The sequence below is a fragment of the Pseudorasbora parva genome, chromosome 22 (genome assembly GCF_024679245.1).
Source record: "Pseudorasbora parva isolate DD20220531a chromosome 22, ASM2467924v1, whole genome shotgun sequence".
NCBI lineage: Eukaryota > Metazoa > Chordata > Actinopteri > Cypriniformes > Gobionidae > Pseudorasbora > Pseudorasbora parva.
In genome coordinates, this window is record NC_090193.1 from 9,907,698 (window position 1) to 9,926,747 (window position 19,050).

At 35.1% G+C, this 19,050-nt stretch overlaps 1 protein-coding gene across 1 annotated transcript; it reads left to right on the forward strand.

Moving 5' to 3' along the window:
• Window positions 1-91: 91 nt before the first annotated feature.
• Window positions 92-19,031, forward strand: crtc1b (CREB regulated transcription coactivator 1b). The gene is made up of 12 exons (XM_067431634.1): window positions 92-307; window positions 2,637-2,753; window positions 6,697-6,822; window positions 6,907-6,968; window positions 7,058-7,161; window positions 8,211-8,316; window positions 9,756-10,092; window positions 11,748-11,960; window positions 12,042-12,128; window positions 12,523-12,603; window positions 16,134-16,308; window positions 17,374-19,031. Exons 1-12 carry the CDS (start codon window positions 182-184, stop codon window positions 17,583-17,585), a joined length of 1,746 nt encoding a protein of 581 aa, XP_067287735.1. The 5' UTR covers window positions 92-181; the 3' UTR covers window positions 17,586-19,031.
• Window positions 19,032-19,050: the final 19 nt, after the last annotated feature.

Genomic DNA, 19,050 nt, shown 5'->3' on the forward strand with positions numbered 1-19,050 from the left:
AATATCGGACTTGGCTATATTGAGGATCCTGGTGGGTTGGTTTGTTTGTTTTATCAATCAGGCGCTCCTCCAGTGGACTGTCACTGGACTCCAATGCCCACAACTCTTCCCGTGATGACGCCGCCGCAGCAGCGCACAACCCGTCTCACGCAACGCTTTGTGTTTTGGAGAAGAACGGAAGATGGCGACCTCAAACAATCCGCGAAAATTTAGCGAGAAAATCGCCCTGCACAACCAGAAGCAGGCCGAGGAGACTGCGGCGTTTGAGGAGGTCATGAAAGACCTGAGCATCACGCGAGCTGCACGGGTACGTGTGTCTGAAACGGATACGTGTGTCGCGGTGTAAACGCGCGCGTAGCACAGCTGCTATGTAGGATATAGCATGTATATGATTTAAGAACACTGGTCGCCCCAGAGCCGTGACAAATCGGCGAAGGACGATAATGATGTCCCCGTGTTTGAGCGTAAACGCGAGGCCGGTCGGATACATGAGCGAGATGCTGAGGATGCAGAAGGAGAGATGCTGGCATGGCCGGACAGATGTCATGCACATCTGCACAGGGACCTGTTTTGGCCTTTAATGGATTGTGATTGCTTTGCTTTCCGGTTTTTTATTCCTCGTTCTCGTTGTGTGTATCAGGCCACAGTACTTATCAAATAATCAAATGTCATATAGTGTCACATGGGCAAGTTGTCACAAAATATGTAGCCAGTTACTATAGGTTTTGAGTTAAAAGTCTAATCACACGTGCATTCTGTAGCATTTTTTTTGTATTCTTGATTAAATCCAACTAGGATTTCAATATTATCATGTTTTTGTAAAGACTGGTAAAATAAGTTAATGCAGTAAAACCACACTGGGATGCATTTGTAATGATAACAATACATTCAGGATTATTGTTAAATACAACAAATCTTATAAAAAAATAAAAATAAAAATCCAATACCTGCAACAAAATAAACATGAAATACAATTTAAAATGTTTTTTTTTAAAAACATTTTTCATTTTTGTTCAGTTTAACTGAAGTACTAAAATAAATAAACTAAAACGAATAAACATGAATAAAATCTATATAGACATACAGTATGTTTAAACATTTTTAAACTCTTCATTTATTATAATTTGACCAAAACAATGTATGTTTTCTATGGCACTTTTCCATTTTTATTGTTCCATTATGATTATTGTTATTTTCTTTAAATTACTGATTAGGGGAGAGCGGGGCACAACCTAATGCTTTTTGATTTTCTCAGTTTATGTAAATCCAGTAGTATTTATTTTTGTACACATAAATTGCACTCATCTAGTACACTTATGTGGTTTTATTTCATTAATACAGTGAATACTTTTTTCCTGATTTACCCCGTAAGAATGAAAGTGGAATGTGACAACATGCCCCATAGGTGGGGTACATTGTAACACGACCAAATGACAGCTTAAAAAAATTTCTGATCTAACTGAAATATTTTTCAAGACAAACAATTGTGTTTTGAAAAAAAATAATGACATTTTATCAATTATAAAGAATCTACTTTTTGAGTTTGACAACAAACACATTTGCTAAATACAACTATACAGCATAGTTCAAAACGTGATAATTAATGATTTCTGAACATTGACTCTCAGTCATTATTCACTATTTTCTCATGGTTTCTCAATAGAATTCATAAAAGTGTAGAATATAATAGTGTAGTTCTAATAGGAGCTCATTGTAACGCAGTGTTAGAACCTGCGCGTCTGGGATTTAAACCAAGGCTCGTGTCTTTTGCTGTTAGATCAGCATTAAAGAACTATCTCAACTGTTAAATAACAGATATAAGATTACAATAATATCAGATTTGTCTCATTTTAAATAGACACAAAAACAGAGATGAAAAATTAAACTTAAGAAATGTACTTTTGCTATGGTTATGGTTTAGTTGCATTAAATGTTCAGTGATATCTTCTAAAGATTTTTTAATTTTGGCACATTTTTTTTTCTGTAAATGTTGATATGTCAACTAGTAAATACACTAAGTTTTGTCATCCTGGCATGTGTGGAAAGTTTTAAACGATGTGTGTTACAAGTAACACAGGTCCCCCGCTCACCCCTACCTTACATGCACAGCTGCATAAATTGCTGAATGGGCCTTTTTACTTTTATTTGATATTGTTTTATACATAAAAAGCTATTCTTCTCAAATCAGTGTCAATAAACAGAATGGCTTCATTGTGACAACTTGCCCTGCTATTGGTCAAAAAATGTTAAATTAACTGTATTTTGTTGTTGTTTTTTTCCTGTGAAATTTTCAACTTTTTTTTTTTTTTACTCATTTTACAACTTTTTTCAAGTCATGACTTCAAGTTTGAGTTTTGTAAATAAAGAAATATTCACTGGAGGAAAATGTATTGCAATTAGCGCCGGCCTCAATTTAAATACAGCCAGTATGTCCCTTGGTATTGAATCTATGACATATTAGTGTGCATCACAAGGTAATACCCATATTCTGCTACTTTTTATGAACTCTCACTGGTCTGCTTCTCTCATTCTTCACTTTATAAAGTGTTTTTACTCCACATTATCTGGTTTACGTTTCATTCATGCGTTCATTTCGTCATTCACTGCTGCTTTTCACGCACTGTTATTTTGCACAGCTGCAGTTACAGAAGACCCAGTATTTGCAACTAGGCCAGAATCGAGCTCAGTGCTATGGAGGGTCACTGCCCAATGTCAATCAGATTGGAAATAGCAACACTGACCTCCCTTTTCAGGTGAGACCTTAGAAACTTCATAAGTTGTCGTACACACTATGCTGTCACTTTATGTTTGAATTTCCCTTCAAATGATTAATCACAATTTTATAAACATCCTAACTGGATAAAACTCATAGTGCATTAGATGGTTCCTCTTATACACTACCTTTTCAACTGTGTAACTTGATGTACTCTGGTCAAGCATAGGCACTTTGAGACACTTTAACTCTAGTTATTATAGATTGATTATAGACACCACTGGTAAGAATATTAACAATATGTAATCTAACATGATGGACATAATAAATAAAGTTAGTCATTACTCTTACTTAGTCATTATTACTGAGATATTGCGCGTTAGCCTACATGAGTGTCTTTTTGTGTATATTGTGTATTTACTGTCAATTTGTGTGTGTGTGTATATATATATATATATATATATATATATATATATATATATATATATATATATATATATATATATATATATATATATACACTCACTTGAAGGATTATTAGGAACACCTGTTCAATTTCTCATTCATGCAATTATCTAATCAACCAATCACATGGCAGTTGCTTCAATGCATTTAGGTGTGTGGTCCTTGTCAAGACAATCTTCTGAATTCCAAACTGAATGTCAGAATGGGAAAGAAAGGTGATTTAAGCAATTTTGAGCGTGGCATGGTTGTTGCTTGCCAGACGGACCGGTCTGAGTATTTTACAATCTGCTCAGTTAAAGGAAATTTAACAAATAAGAAAAAGAGGCTACAATTTGCACAAGCTCACCAAAATTAGACAGTTGAAGACTGGAAAAATGTTGCCTGGTCTGAAGAGTCTCAAACTGTTGAGACATTCAGATGGTAGAGTCAGAATTTGGCGTAAACAGAATGAGAACATGGTTCCATCATGCCTTGTTATCACTGTGCAGGCTGGTGGTGGTGGTGTAATGGTGTGGGGGATGTTTTCTTGGCACACTTTAGGCCCCTTAGTTCCAGTTGAGCATAATTTAAATGCCATGGCCTACCTGAGCATTGTTTCTGACCATGTCCATCCCTTTATGACCACCATGTAAGCATCCTCTGATGGCTACATTCAGCAGGATAATGCTCCCTGTCACAAAGTGCAAATCATTTCAAATTGGTCTCTTGAACATGACAATGAGTTCACTGCCCTAAAATGGCCCCCACAGTCACCAGATCTCAACCCAATAGAGCATCTTTGGGATGTGGTGGAACGGGAGCCTCGTGCCCTGGATGTGCATCCCACAAATCTCCATCAACTGCAAGATGCTATCCTATCAATATGGGCCAACATTTCTAAAAAATGCTTTCAGAACCTTGTTGAATCAATGCCACGTATAAATAAGGCAGTTCTGAAGGCGAAAGAGGGTCAAACACAGTATTAATATGGTGTTCCTAATAATCCTATATAACTACACACTTAATCACAATTGTTTCTGTAATCGCGATGAATCACTTCTGACATTAAAGTTTTACATTTTTTAGGGCTTTCAAAATTAACGCGTTAACGCAAATTCATTTTAACGGCACTAATTTTATTAACATGCGATTAAGGCAGCGCACATTTTCTGTTCAATCCGTTGCCTAGTCCATGGTTGGAGAAATTGAGATAAGCCATAGACCTAAAGGATGCAGCAGCAAACAGAAATAGGGAAAGAAAAGGGTTAACATTAACATTACTATTCTGAAACAAGTGCAGTTATAGCCTACATAAGCTACCATGTTTTCTTTTATTAGACTCCAGGTCGAAAGAAAAGTTTTTAGCACATTCTCTACAGTCCAAGTAAGATGCGCAAATACACTGCAAGCTCACTCTCAGTCATATCTGAGGTAAATCATTACCACAATCACCACTTACAGTACACGTGTTTTATTGAAATAAATACATTACAATCGGCTAAAAACAAATACGCGGGTTACTTTTCTGAACAAGAGCGCTCCCGAGTCCGTGTTTCTCACACAGTTTACGTGAATCACGGCACAGTTCGGCACGCACACACACAAAATACTGGCAGTTCAATAGGGAACACGCATCGCGCAAAGGGGCCACACTATATTCCTCCTCCAGGTATGGTGTGGTACTGGTGCACTGCCAGATCAACTTGACAGCTTTCACATTACTAATTTTTCATATGAACTCTGCCCTGTTCGGAACTAAACTGCCTGTGTAAAAACTCCCTTTATTTATATTCTTAAAATGAGAGAAATCACTGCTTATTCTGAATTGTTAAGCTTAGGCTTAAGAGACATGAACAAGTTCTTTGAAAAACATCTATACATGTCTAGTCTTCATGTTCTGTTGAGTATGGTTTCACTAATAATAAATGTACATTTGCATAAAGCATGCATATTTGTCCATACCCATGTTGATTAGAGTATTAACAATTTGAAACATTAATTTACAACTGATAAAAATCTGCAATTAAGTTCTGATTAATCATGAGTTAACTTGTGACAATCATGTGATTAATCGCAATTGAATATTTGAATCGATTGACAGACCTAATATTGTGATACTTTCACATTGAAACTCCAAAATAATGTTGAAACAACATAAAGACCAGTGGGGCAGATTACTAATTCCAAATGACATGACAATAATTTTAGTAAGTAATGTAATCCATTAGATTACACATTTAAGGTAATATAATCTGATTACTTTTAGATTACGTTTGACCTAACTTGTTTATAATATCGATTTAAATAGGATATTATTGCGTCATATTGATATAAAAATACAAAGAGAAAGAAAATGTATTCCATCCTTTTTTTATCAACAGCATAAAGTGTGTTAAATATTACATTTATGTCAGGGTTTCCCAGAATGGGGATTTGTAAGGGATTTGCAAGGGTTTGTGAGTTTAATGAAAAGCTATTTCTGTGATAGGCACATGACCTGTTAGACCCTCTGATTGTATACAAGCAGTAGGCTTTTACTTAGAAAGGATCATTTAAATTTTTTTTTTTTTTTTTTTTTAAATAGTAGTGTGGAGAATCTGTGAATTATGAGTTATTTACTGCCACTATAAAAATAACATGTAATCAATAAATAGTAACTGTAGTCTGATCAAGAGTATTTTAAAATGTATAATTACAAGTAGCCTACTTATTTTTTGGAATCTGATTTCTTAATCTAGATTATACACTGCACGGCCAAAAAAAAAAAAAAAAGTCCCTGTTTGGATTTAAATAAGCATTTGCTTAAGATTCTGTGATTGGATCATTATTGCAGTGATTATTATGTTTCTAGCATGTTATATGTTTGGTAAAAACTCCTCTAACCCTAATTGATAGAGTGGTTAGCTTCTCATTTCTTAAACAACCATGTAGGAAGACACATCATGGCCATATTCCATGATGACAAGATTCATCAGGATCAAACTGAAATATTTGTTTGGAGGGAGCATGAAGAAAGATTTTTACACATGAATTGGCACCTCTGAATTGTCCAGACCTTAAAGTCACTGAAAGTCTTTGGGATGTGCTGGAGTAGACTTTGCAGAATGGTACATTTTTGGACTAAATGTCCAAACACTGTCACTACTGTATATATGATGAGGACATGGAATTGAGCCGCATTGTAGGGATAGCCCAGATCACCCACACCGAGAGCAAAGTATTCATATGATTTTGTTTGCTCAAAGGAGTGTATATTTTTAATAATTAGCTAAATATAACAAAGGCGATGGAAGCATGCATTTGCACAAGTGTCATTTCAAGTATAATTTTATCATTGCTCTTCATTTATGAGACATTAGCATAAAAATGTACAAGATGGTTCTCATTGCTCTAAGCTTTCATACTGCTAGTCCATCTTCTGTGTGGAGCCTGTTTAGTGCTTTTATTTGCCCAACACTGCAGTAAAAGTTCTGATGCCATTTCCTAAGAAAATGCATTTACTTTAAAAGAGCACTTAAACAAATCAGATTCTTTTACAGACGACAGTTCTAGACACCAGTCGGACATCCCGACATCATGGCCTAGTGGACCGTGTGTATCGAGACAGGAATCGTATCGCTTCTCCGCATCGTAGACCTCTCTCTGTGGACAAGCATGGACGCCAGATATCCTTTATACACAGCTAGTTTTGCCCGACGGATGTATTTGATGTGGGTGTGCATGTGAGACATTGTCCTTAGCCCAATTACATTGACAGCTGCCCCTACAGCTCTGTATATCTGTCACCACCTCCTGACACAAGTTGGAGGAGGTAAAGCAGTTTTCCTCATAAACTATGAAACAAAACATGTTTAAAAGTCATAATTCATAGTGTTTCTTCTGTTCCCACGTCTACCACAGGACCAACTCTGACTCCGCTCTACACCAGAGCGCCGTGAATCCAGCTCCACAGGACACTTTTGTTGGTGGATCTCAAGAATTGCAGTCAAAAGGAGTGAAAACATGTAAGTTTTTTTATGTTATGTTATGTTATGTTAATATGTTATGTTACAATGCGCCTGAACACACCTCGGTTTTAGGCCTATGGGCGAACAGATGGGCGCGAGTGCATTTGCTATTTAAGCACAGTGTCGATGGACATGAATATTATAACTGTGTCAGGCTGAAACGATCAAAAAACACTTTTGTCGCGCCTGGCGTCGCATTGTGTCGGGTGTATGATAGGGCCCGTTGTGTTTAATGCAGATCAAAGGCATAAAGCTAATTTGTTACAAACCTACGTCAGTTCATGCAGGAAATAAGAATGGAATTACTGACGGCTCATTTCAGGCAGTTCAGAATCAGTTCTTTCATTTGGGAAGCAATAACTCCAGTCATCGTGACCTTTGATCTCTGAAACATCGGAATACTTTTACATTTACAAACAGCAATATTACACACTACATGAAAGTTAATATCTGAAAAAGCATAATAGGGGCATTTAAAAAAAAGTTTGTCCCCCAAAAGTCATAATGTGGTGCAGCTAAGTGGCAAAAGCATGCAAAAAAATATCTTAATCGTATAGAACCCCTCATGAATTTGTATCAAGGTCAATGAGTCTCTTAAAATATCAGATCTTTTTTATCAACACGGCAAGGTTAGTTCAGGTTGTAAAATGTCACATTGGTGTGACTTTCAAAATATAATGGAATTTACTATATTAATGAGTAATTCAGAATATTTGTCAAAAAAATGTTGTTCCTAAAAAAAACTGATTTAAAAATGTTTTTGTACACTATTTACACTCAGTAAAATATTTTATTACTTTTTACTTTGACTAATTCAATTAAAAAGTTTCTTGAAAATGGTATAAAGGTTAAACATAGACTTGCGCACACAAAAGCAACATTAATATAAAAAGAACATTTCTAAAAACGTGTCAAGTGTTTTTAAAATATGTTTCCTTGTCTTTATCCTGGATACTCTATTTGTCATTGACTGATATGTAATTGTAATGAATGTTTTTTTTCTAATTAACAATGACATTCTTCTCTCCATCTCCCTCTTTCTTCAGTGCTGTTGCTCACCCCTCCAGATACAGAGGACACTGAGTTAGAGATGGAGAAAGACGAGCCCAAGTCATCTCTGCATACAGAGTCATGTGATGTTCCTGGGATTAAGTGAGTTTATCATGACATGGTTTTTATGTATATATATATATATATATATATATATATATATATATATATATATATATATATATATATATATATATATATATATATAATTTTTTTTTTTTTTTTTTTTTTTTTTTACCTGTGTGCTGAACAAACATGTAACGCTTCTCTATAATAATCTTTGATTTAACGTCAGTGGAGTCTGGCCCCAAAATAGGGTAAAAGAAATGTAAATGAAAGAAAACAAAAACAAGAAAGATTAAAATATCTTTTTGCAGTGGCCATTTGGTGAGTAATTTAATTAGGTACTGCAACATTATAATTGAACTGGTAGTATAATACTATGTGATATGAGAGATGTCAGACATACTGTAAATCTGTTATGACTTCTCTTTGATGTTTTACCCTTGGAGCAAACTGCAATTTTTACATGATGCCTAAAGTTTATTTTTCTCCATAATTTCATATGTGGATTAAGCGGCAACCATAATGAAAAAATCAGAAACAAGGTTATAATACTGTAGGTCTTAAGGTTTTTGTGATCGATATAAAATGTTATTTTATAACCATGAAGAAATGTTTATGGCTGGTAAATATTCTCAAATCACCAATCATTGGCAGGTAAAACATTGTTCATTTTAAGCCCTTCTTGGGTGAATTTAGAAATTATATTTTCCTTCAAGAAAATTAAGCCAGATTTTTGGGGCTTGTTTTACTGTGAGATGATTTTAATGGTAACTTAGCACTTTTCCCTCCAAATTCTTACAACTATAAACAATAGATAAAACAATAAAGGTAACACTTTACAATAAGGTTTCATTGGTTAATTACTTTAGTGAACATGAACTAAGAATGAGCAATACCTTTACAACATTTATTAATCTTAGTTAATGTTAATTTAAACATTTACTAATACATTATTAAAATCAAAGTTGCATTTGTAATATTAGTTAACACACTGTGAACTACATGAACAATGAACAGCTGTATTTTTATTAACTAACATTAATAAATAAAGATTAATACTGTAACAAATGTATTTTCAGCTCATTGTTAGTTCATGTTAGTTAATATAGTAACTAATGTTAACAAATGATACCTTATTGTAAAGTGTTACCACAATAAATAATTGTAGTTTTGAAAGTGTTTTACTGTCTTTTAAACAATTATTCAATTGAAAGTAAATTGTGATCAGTGTTGTTTTAGTTGAGATACTAAGAGGCAACTAGCTGTAAGTCATTTAAGTAAAATATATATTTTGTATCATTTTATTTCAATATTTTAAAGAACAAAAGTTTAGCTTTACTTAACTATGACAACCATGATTTAAATAATATCTAAAAATTGATTTTGTTTTAATAAAACTATAGTTTTTCATGAGATTTTGCATTGCAACATATTTCATAACATATCCCATGATATATTTTGTTTCATTTTTCCAGCATATTTCCATCTCCTGATCAAGAAATGAATAGCTCTTTGATGCCAGCTGCTCACAGCACAGGCGGCTCCTTACCTGATCTGACAAACATCCAGTTCCCTCCTCCTCTCCCCACCCCGCTGGATCCAGATGATCAGATTACCTTTCCTACGTCCAGCTCCAATAGTACCAGCAACCTGACCACCAACCTCACACACTTAGGCATCAGTGCTGCCAGTCACGTCCCTCCCTCCCCGCCTGCCCAGCACACTGGCCCCGTCACCTCAACCAATATCAGCTCACAGCAGCCAGCTCCCACGCTACCACCTGTGGTGTCACCTCAGATACCCATTGCACAGGTAAGCCAGCCTCCCTTAACATCGCAGCCTGTGTTTTAATTTGTAATGTGTAATTAAAGGGTTTTATTTCTTATTTCTATCAATCTATGGGGTCTTAATCTAAAAAATCTAATCTTTAGTATATATTTTTTCAATGATAAAACAATCAGGCAGATGAGATTTGCAGTACAGTATTATATAGATAATCGAAACTGCTTGAATTTTCATTGTTGAAAAATGTAAACTATATATAACCAATTGATATATGAAAAGTTGAATCTATAATACATCCTATTTTACCTGCATACATACAGTATACTCATTTAAAGCAGTATATACTATATAAGAAATCTTGATTGCATGATTATTTATATAGTTGATCGATGTAAACTTTATATATAAAATTGGATATATATTATCCAACTTTATCTGCATACATGCCTTGCACTCACATAAAGAAACTATTGATATACTATTTATATAGATCTCAATTGCCTGTTCATTTTGTTGCAAAATGTGATGTATACTAGTATATAAATATCTCATCTGCTTTATTGCTTCTATCACAAAATGTAGACTATCTTATGTAAACTTAAACTATCTCCATCATCGCAAAATGTAAACTAGCGCAGATAGGAGTGGAAAGTTATGTGTGTGATTTACTAATGATGCACAAGTTAAAGAACACAGACGCAGCCGGATCATTAGCATAAAGACTGATCTACCAAGAGCAGTGCAAATTCGTGTCTGGATTAAAACATGCTTTTTTGGCCAGTAAATAATGGTGAATAAGTAAAATGACAAGCGCAAACCTCAGTAAATCACCTTGCATGAGTCATTTTAAACACTCTCCTCCCACAAATGTTGCTTTCGAAAGGGAAAGTGCTACAAATGCTTATGCAATAAGGTCAGCTGCTAAAATATATTTTCAGCACCTTTTCAGCCACATTTTTCACTGCTTTCAATGTAACTGCTTTAGTAAGTCCTGACAATAGTTTTGTTGATGCCAAAAAATATGTCTGTCTAATCTGCTAAATGCTTCTATAAGACACGAAGCTATTAAGATATTATAATCATTAGCATCATGATTTTCTGTAAAGCTGCTTTGGAACAATTTTATTGAAACAACTAAAAGCGATATACAAATAATTGTATATGCCAATACATTTATTCTAGTGAGTAATTTGTGTCCCAGAATTTTAAGTCTTTTTGTGCATGTGTGTGTGGATAGACAAATCTTTTGATAAAAAAATTGCCACAAAATTATTATTATTATTTTTTTCATTTGAAGCTTCATCTATTTACTCTAATTGAGAATCAACTGAGGGATCAATAAATTAATAAATCAAGCAAGAATGCCTATAAATTCATGTGCACAATTTTTTCAATAATAAAAATAAATCATTAAATCTGTGATTTAAAACAGATTAATTTGAAATATCAACGGTTGATATATATCTTTTATTTTTAAGTTTTTAAGTCGCTATTATAAAGTGCTTAAAGGCATTTTTAGATTTTTGTTATTTTCATCTATTGACCTATTATTCTCAATTGATAATAGAAAGTGTATTTTATGCTGTTTAAAAACTTTTTTAATGCACTGTGGGATCATTGACAAGGAACTAGTAATACTTGTATGGGTTTAAGTTGTTTTTAATGGTATGTTATTATCACAGCCGATCACAATGGACAGTCTGTCACTGGAGCAGCAGTTGTCTCAGTACTCACTGCTGAGTTTACTGAATGACCTGCAGAAACAGCCGCACACCCTTCCTCAGAACATTCGACTCATACGGCTCCCTCCTCTCACCGTAAGCTCCACCCCCAGCACCATCCAGACCACTCTTGCCAGCCAATCACAGACAGCCACAAGTGGAACTGCCGACTCAGTACGTTTTTCTTTTTTGATATTTCAGTTTTGTCAAATTCAACACATTTCACATGATTCTCATGCTCTTTCCTCCCAACAGTACCGCAGTCAGACTGGCTCTTCGACCAATCAGTCACCAACATCTCCTGTATCCAATCAGGGCTTTTCACCTGGCGGTTCACCACAAGTAATTATGATACCTCTTCATTCTATTAATTTTTGTAATTTTGTGTTTATTGGCATCTTAGTGTACTCTCTATTGCCACCACTTTCAGTACACACACTTACATCTGTTTGTTGTGTTACATGTGGCACATTTTTTTTAGATTTGATTTGCGTGTGTGTGTGTGTGTGTGTGTGTGTGTGTGTGTGTGTGTGTGTGTGTATGTGTGCTCTTGTTTATATTACATTGTGGGGACCAAATGTCCCCATAAGGATAGTAAATCCTGAGATCACCTCCAAGCCATTCCTACAGTTCCTGTGTTTCTCCTCAGTGTTTTGGAATATCATAAAGACTGTCTTTTATCGTTATGCGTGCTTACCACAGCATTACAGTGTTCTTAATGGATCTTTTTTCATAGCATATTCAGGTGGTTGGGAGCATCTTTGGAGATTCATTCTATGATCTTCCATCCAGACAGACCAATGCCCTATCCAACCAGGTACATTTAAAATCACTCTTTATACTTTTCTTATTAAGATATACAATATATAACAAACTCTGAAACACTGTTGAATATTCCATGGATATTCCAATCAATTTGATATCATTTTTAAAGATACAAGACGTTAAAAAATATGGGATAAGGACTATGTGATGTCACATTACTTGATGAACAATCATTCAGTATCTGTGCCTTGTTTTAGAATAAATAAATCAAAATAGTATCAAATCAAAACGTTATTCTCTTAAAAAATTCACCAGCCATATCCGGTTGTTAAGGCTGACGTCATGCGGCAGCGCTTCTGGGTCCAAAAAAATCTTATACCCAAGAAAAACTACAAACGGTGCTAATATACACACACAATGTCCTGTAATACTACAAAAAAAGTTATAATAATAACCTTTTTCTCCATACCAAAATTCCAGATGCCCAGACAGTGATTCATCTTTTATAAATCGGTAAAAAATTAATGTCTGTAACGCTGTGACCATAGAGAATGTTGTGTAGACTGTAAGTATTTAAAATGTTTAACTTTTTTAAATGTTTTATGTTTAATATGAAAAAATAGCGCTCATAAACGGGCGTCAATGGCATTCTCAAGGGAAACGAGTTAAGGCTTGGACCCAGAAACGGTGTTCCTTACGTCACAACTTAACAAGTGGATAGTATTTATTCAGTATTTAATTGTATTTCATTCTTAATTAATTGCTTTAAGCAAATCAAATTAATGTAAAACTTTAAAATGTAAAACTTAAAAAAATAAAACATCTAAATATCTTACTGTTTCCTACTGTATGTCTAGTCTGTGCACGACAGCAACAGCAGAGGTTATAAAGTTGTGTCATCTGACTTCAAACCGACCAATGGACTGTTTGATCACCAAGCGAGGCTTTAAGTGTCTTTCATTATACCAAATATTTGTATTTAAATTAATATATATATATATATATATATATATATATATATATATATATATATATATATATATATATATATATATATATATATATATATATATATATATATATATATATATATATATATTAACTTCTGGATAATGGCTGGATAATGACATCAGGCCACCAGGAGAGAGAAAATATTGTCAAGTTCAACAGTATTATAAATAAGCGGTAACAACACAACTAATAGCTTAACCTGTCTGACCTTTTAATCAGTCAAAATGTCTCCATTTGCATTTTCTTCACCTTTAAGATAGCGCGATGTCTTTGTCTATATTAGAGATTTTCTGAAACTTTAAAAGTTTAATACTTTTATTAGTGTCACTTGAGGACTTTTGGTGCAAAGGCGCCTTCTGTTGTTGAGTATGAATTAAACAATTTGCATATATTTGTATTTGTATATATTTGAATATTCCTTCCTCTCTAAAGATATTTGAAGTAAATATTCAACAACAATCACACAAACAACAATAATCACATAAACAACAATAATCCACAAGTTTTTCTCTAAATGAGCACAGTTTTGGAGTAAAAGCTTTAAGGGATGTAAATATAACAAAACACAGAAAGAACTTACTTATTTCTCTGTATAGTGGTGAAATCTGCAAGATAGTGAACGTGGAGGTGGGGTGAACAGGTTTCTGGTATTGCCCCCTTTTATGCTCCCTGTTGATCAGCAAGTCCTACAGACTGGGTGTCTAACGGGTTCTCTAAATCCAAAAACTCCCATGCAGGCGAGCTTACTTTTTTAGAGTGTGGGTAGAGACTCTCCTCTCTATTATTGGCATGATTTTGATTTTGAGTTAATTGTATAGTACTTTTACAGTATGTATAGGTGCATCTCAATGAATTAGAATGTCATGGAAAAGTTAATTTAGTTCAGTAATTCACCTTAAAAGGTGAAACTTATTTATATTATATTGTATCGTGACGTATCATAACGTGACATATTTCAAGCCTTTATTTGTTATAATGTTGATGATTATGGCTTACGGCTTACGGCTTATAAAAACCCCAAATTCAAAATCTCAGAAATTTAGAATATTGTGAAAATGTTCAGTATTGTAGGCTCAAAGTGTCACACTCTAATACCGTAATTAATCCAAAACATCTGCAAAGGGTTCCTGAGCCTTTAAATGGTCCCTCAGTCTGGTTCAGTAGAATTCACAATCATGGGGAAGACTGCTGACATGACAGTTGTGCAGAAAACCATCATTGACACTCTCCATAAAAAGGGAAAGCCTCAAAAGGTAATTGCAAAAGAAGTTCGATGTTCGTAAAGTGCTGTATCAAAGCACACTCTTTCCCCGCCAGCGTTTTAAAAAAAAGTTGCCAGCCACCGCCAGGGTTTTTGATCATTTTCACAAAAATGTAACGGCCCATAGAATATTTAGTTTTATGAATGAATATCCGAGCATGCAATATATCAAAAGAAAAAGCTGACCCTCTTCTTTTAAAGAAAAAGAAGCAATTCTAGCTTCATGCATTCCTTTTTTTTATCAACACTTAAATATGGGTAAGTTTTATTTTAAAAAAAGCAACATTTTGAGCAAAAAGCTTAGAAAATCACATTTTTGTCAAATACTACATCCAGATCAGATTCAGAGCGATGTTCAAACACAGATGGAATAGATCGAGTTCATCAACACCTCTATTGCTTGCACAGGCTTATAGCTCGTCCTGGGTCTACATTTCATTCAGTAACATTAGGCAGTTTTGATTTATATGATGTTTAATATTGATTAATCACATTATTTTACATAGGAATCTTCTTACATACCACCATTTGTTTTTGTTTTTACATCTTCCTCGGTTGTGTTTAGATCAGGAGATTCATTAATCATTCAAAAGATTTGTAATAGCGCCCCCTCACATCTAACAGTCCAAACACGGAAACATGGAAAATTCCATGTTTGGCAGGGAAGCGTTTTTTCGCAAATAACAGAAAATTCCGTGTTTGGCAGGGAAAGAGTTAATAGAAAGTTAAGTGGAAGAAAAAAGTGCACAAGCAGCAGGGATGACCGCAGCCTGGAGAGGATTGTCAGGAAAAGGTCAAGTGTGGACTGAGCTGAGGCTGGACTTACTGCATCAAGATCCAGCACACACAGATAGGTCATGGACTTCAAATGTTTTATTACTCTTGTCAAGCCTAAAGAAAAAATAACTGGTCTGTTGCTCAGTGGTCCAGTCCTCTCTTCTGATGAGAGAAAATTTTGCATCTCATTTGGAAACCAAGATCCCAGAGTCTGGAGGAAGAATTGGGAGGCACGCAGTCCAAAATGCTTGACATCCAGGGTGACGTTTCCACAGTCTGTGTTGGTTTGGGGAGCCATGTCATCGGCTGGTGTTGGTGTCTATATAATATATTAGTTTCACCTTTTAAGTTGAATTACTGAAATAAATTAACTTTTCCACAACATTCTTGCCAACTAGAATTGCTCACTTTCTGGACTGGACTACTTTATGATTGAACGTGAAGGTGCAGGAAAAAATCTGCTGCTGTATTACAAATGTTATTTTATTTATTGTTCAAATGGTGTTTAAAACGTTCTAATGCTGATTGTGTAGCTTGAACAGTTCAACATGAACATGTTGGAGAATCCAGGCGACTCCAGTCACTGTTCAACGCTGAACTACACACAGGCAGCCATGATGGGTTTAACTGGGAGCCACAGCAGTCAGCAGGAGGCACAGCAGCTGAGCTACAGTAGCCATGGCAACATTCCCAACATCATTCTCACAGGTATAGTGTCTTTCAATTCAACAAGAATTGTGCAAATGTCTTTCGAAGAAATCTCACAAAGGTACAATATATACATTTGATCTTTACCTATACGGTACAAGTACAAGTTTTGAAGAGAACAGAATGTTTGCATAAATTTATGATTAAAACCCTGCTTAAAACCCATTTTTACTTCTGTAATCTGTATTTTGTTCATTTTGAGTAAAACAGGATATTAAACAACAACAAAAAATGTAGGATGGGAATTGCTTTGAAGAAGGTAATATTTTGAATTTATGATTATTTTAAAGAGTAAACAACCAATGCCATGCAAAATTGGTTTCTGTTGCCTTTACAAGATTTAGTTATGCCAGAAACAAGTCACTGATGTCATGGAAAATCTCCAACTCCAATAAAAAATAAATGTGTTTTGGTCAGTTTGTTGTCACTGTATGTGTGAACACCCAATAAATAGTTTTAATTGTGATTACACAAGAGTATGAACACCCAATCATACTCTTGTGTAATCGACGCCCCATCCTAAATAAATCCGTCTCTTCCGTGATACCCTGAAATGTTGAATATTCCAATCTAATATGATTTCTGACCTGTAAGGTTGCCAGAATAATAATCTTACACAGTGTGTTAATAGGCCAGAGGAGAACTGGCACCCCAACTGAGTCTGGTTTCTCCCAAGGTTTATTTTTCTCCATCATGCCCCGATGGAGTTTTGGTTCCGTGCCACTGTCGCCTTTGGCTTGGCTTGCTTAGTTAGGGACACTAAAAATATGATTAAAGTTATTCAACTTATTATACAAATAAAATGTATGAATTAGGTCTTATTTAATTCTATAAACTATAATACTGATCTGCCAACATTGTCGCTATATGATAAATTAAAATAAGCTGATAACATCACTGTTTTCTCCAGAACGACTGGACAGCCAAATCTAATTTTGTCGCAATATTGTCCTGTTTGACACTGTGAAGCTGCTTTGACACAATCGTAATTGTAAAAGCGCTATATAAATAAAGTTGATTGATTGATTAATAGTTGCTAACTGGCATTTTTTTCCTGATCGCTAGTGACAGGGGAATCTCCACCCAGTCTCTCCAAAGACCTCACCAGTTCATTGGCCAGCGTTGGTGACGTCAGCTTTGATGCAGACTCTCAGTTCCCATTGGATGAGTTAAAGATCGACCCCTTGACACTGGACGGACTGCACATGCTCAACGACCCGGACATGGTTCTCGCCGACCCGGCCACTGAGGACACTTTCCGCATGGATCGACTGTGAACCCGTGAATGCAATTTTTAGCGAGACATTCCGCTGCATGGCCTCTCTGTTCACCATATGGTCAGTGGCAGACCTTGTCCTTCCAACCACCCACACAACAGCATGCTGCCAAACCGCTCATGGCCAGGGGTTGGTGGTGGTGGCGAGGGTTTGGGGGGTGTGGAGGTGGAAGTGCTGTATCCACACTGGATAGTTTCCAATGCGCAATACCGTCCACCATCCACTCTCTTCATGTATTCATGTTTACTTTTTTGTGCTTTTTTTTATCTTGGTTGGTCGCCAATGTGCACTTTCTGTGTCTTGATGTTTTTTGTTTATCCTTTTGATTCCATATGCATATATATCTCATTTTATGGTTCACATCATTTTTGTGTTATGTTTATTCATTCATATTTACGTGTTTAATTATTTTTGCCTCATTATGTGATTTGCCAACTGTCATCTATTTAAAACGTTTACATAATTATGCCATATGTCCATGAAAAAATATCTGTCTGTGTAATTATGTGTGTGAAATTTACATATTTATTTATAATATGTATTTATTATAATTATTTTTTTAATTATAGATATATATATTATTATTATTTAATCATATTTCTGTAAGGAGCACTACTCCCCCAGATTGTGTATTAAGGGTTTAAGGGAGCATTGCTCATTGTATACTGAAAAGCAAAAAGTTGGCATTTACAAAATGGCTTCCATGGCATTTCAGTTTGCTAGCATTTTGTAACATCCAAACATCTCAAGATGTCACGAGTGGTGTTATCATTCTTGTTTTTTAATATTTGCCAGTAATTCGTGAAATTTTCTAGCAAACGGACAGCAGTCTCTCGATATAAATATAACCCATATTTTGGTGTTTTTGTGGACTGTCACGTGACTTTCTGTATGTTTTGCATATGTTATTTAAATTTAAGATTCAATTTACTGTTATCGCTGTAATGTATGCTTCAACAGTGGTCAGTTAACGTGACCAAGAGCTGCTGCAGAAATCTGCTGAACACTTCACTGTGAGAGGACCTGATTTTGCCTTATATGAACAAAATGCTGTTTTTAACTGTCGGTGTGATTTTCTAATCGTCTCCAAGGTGTTTTCCTCTCAATATTCTTGTTTCACCAATGCCATATTGTTTAGTATGTAATGCTGTGTAGTTTGTACTTGTACTGCCAAACATAAGTTAAGTTTCTGTGTGAAGATGATGTCATTCATCTGGCATGGGGAGAGTAATGCTCCTTATTCTGTGCTGTTTACTGGAGTTTGTGTTTTTTATTCCCACATGTCTGTTTGAGCCCCGTTGTTTGAGCATTTTTTTGCCTCATGTGCTACAGCAGAGGTATTTAACCCTACTGGGGAACCCACTGTCCTGCAGAGTTAAGTTTCAACCCTAATCAAACACACCCGCATCAGCTAATCAAGCTCTTCAGGATCGCTTGAACATACAGGCAGGTATGAAATAAAGGT

What these genes read in the sequence shown, in the direction of transcription:
- crtc1b (XM_067431634.1), top strand. Translation starts at nt 182, where the DNA reads ATGGCGACCTCAAACAATCCGCGAAAATTTAGCGAGAAAATCGCCCTG. An exon ending in GTCAAAAGGAGTGAAAACAT is followed by an intron (nt 7,162 to 8,210) that starts GTAAGTTTTTTT and finishes CTCTTTCTTCAG; the next exon opens with TGCTGTTGCTCACCCCTCCA. An exon ending in TGTGATGTTCCTGGGATTAA is followed by an intron (nt 8,317 to 9,755) that starts GTGAGTTTATCA and finishes TCATTTTTCCAG; the next exon opens with CATATTTCCATCTCCTGATC.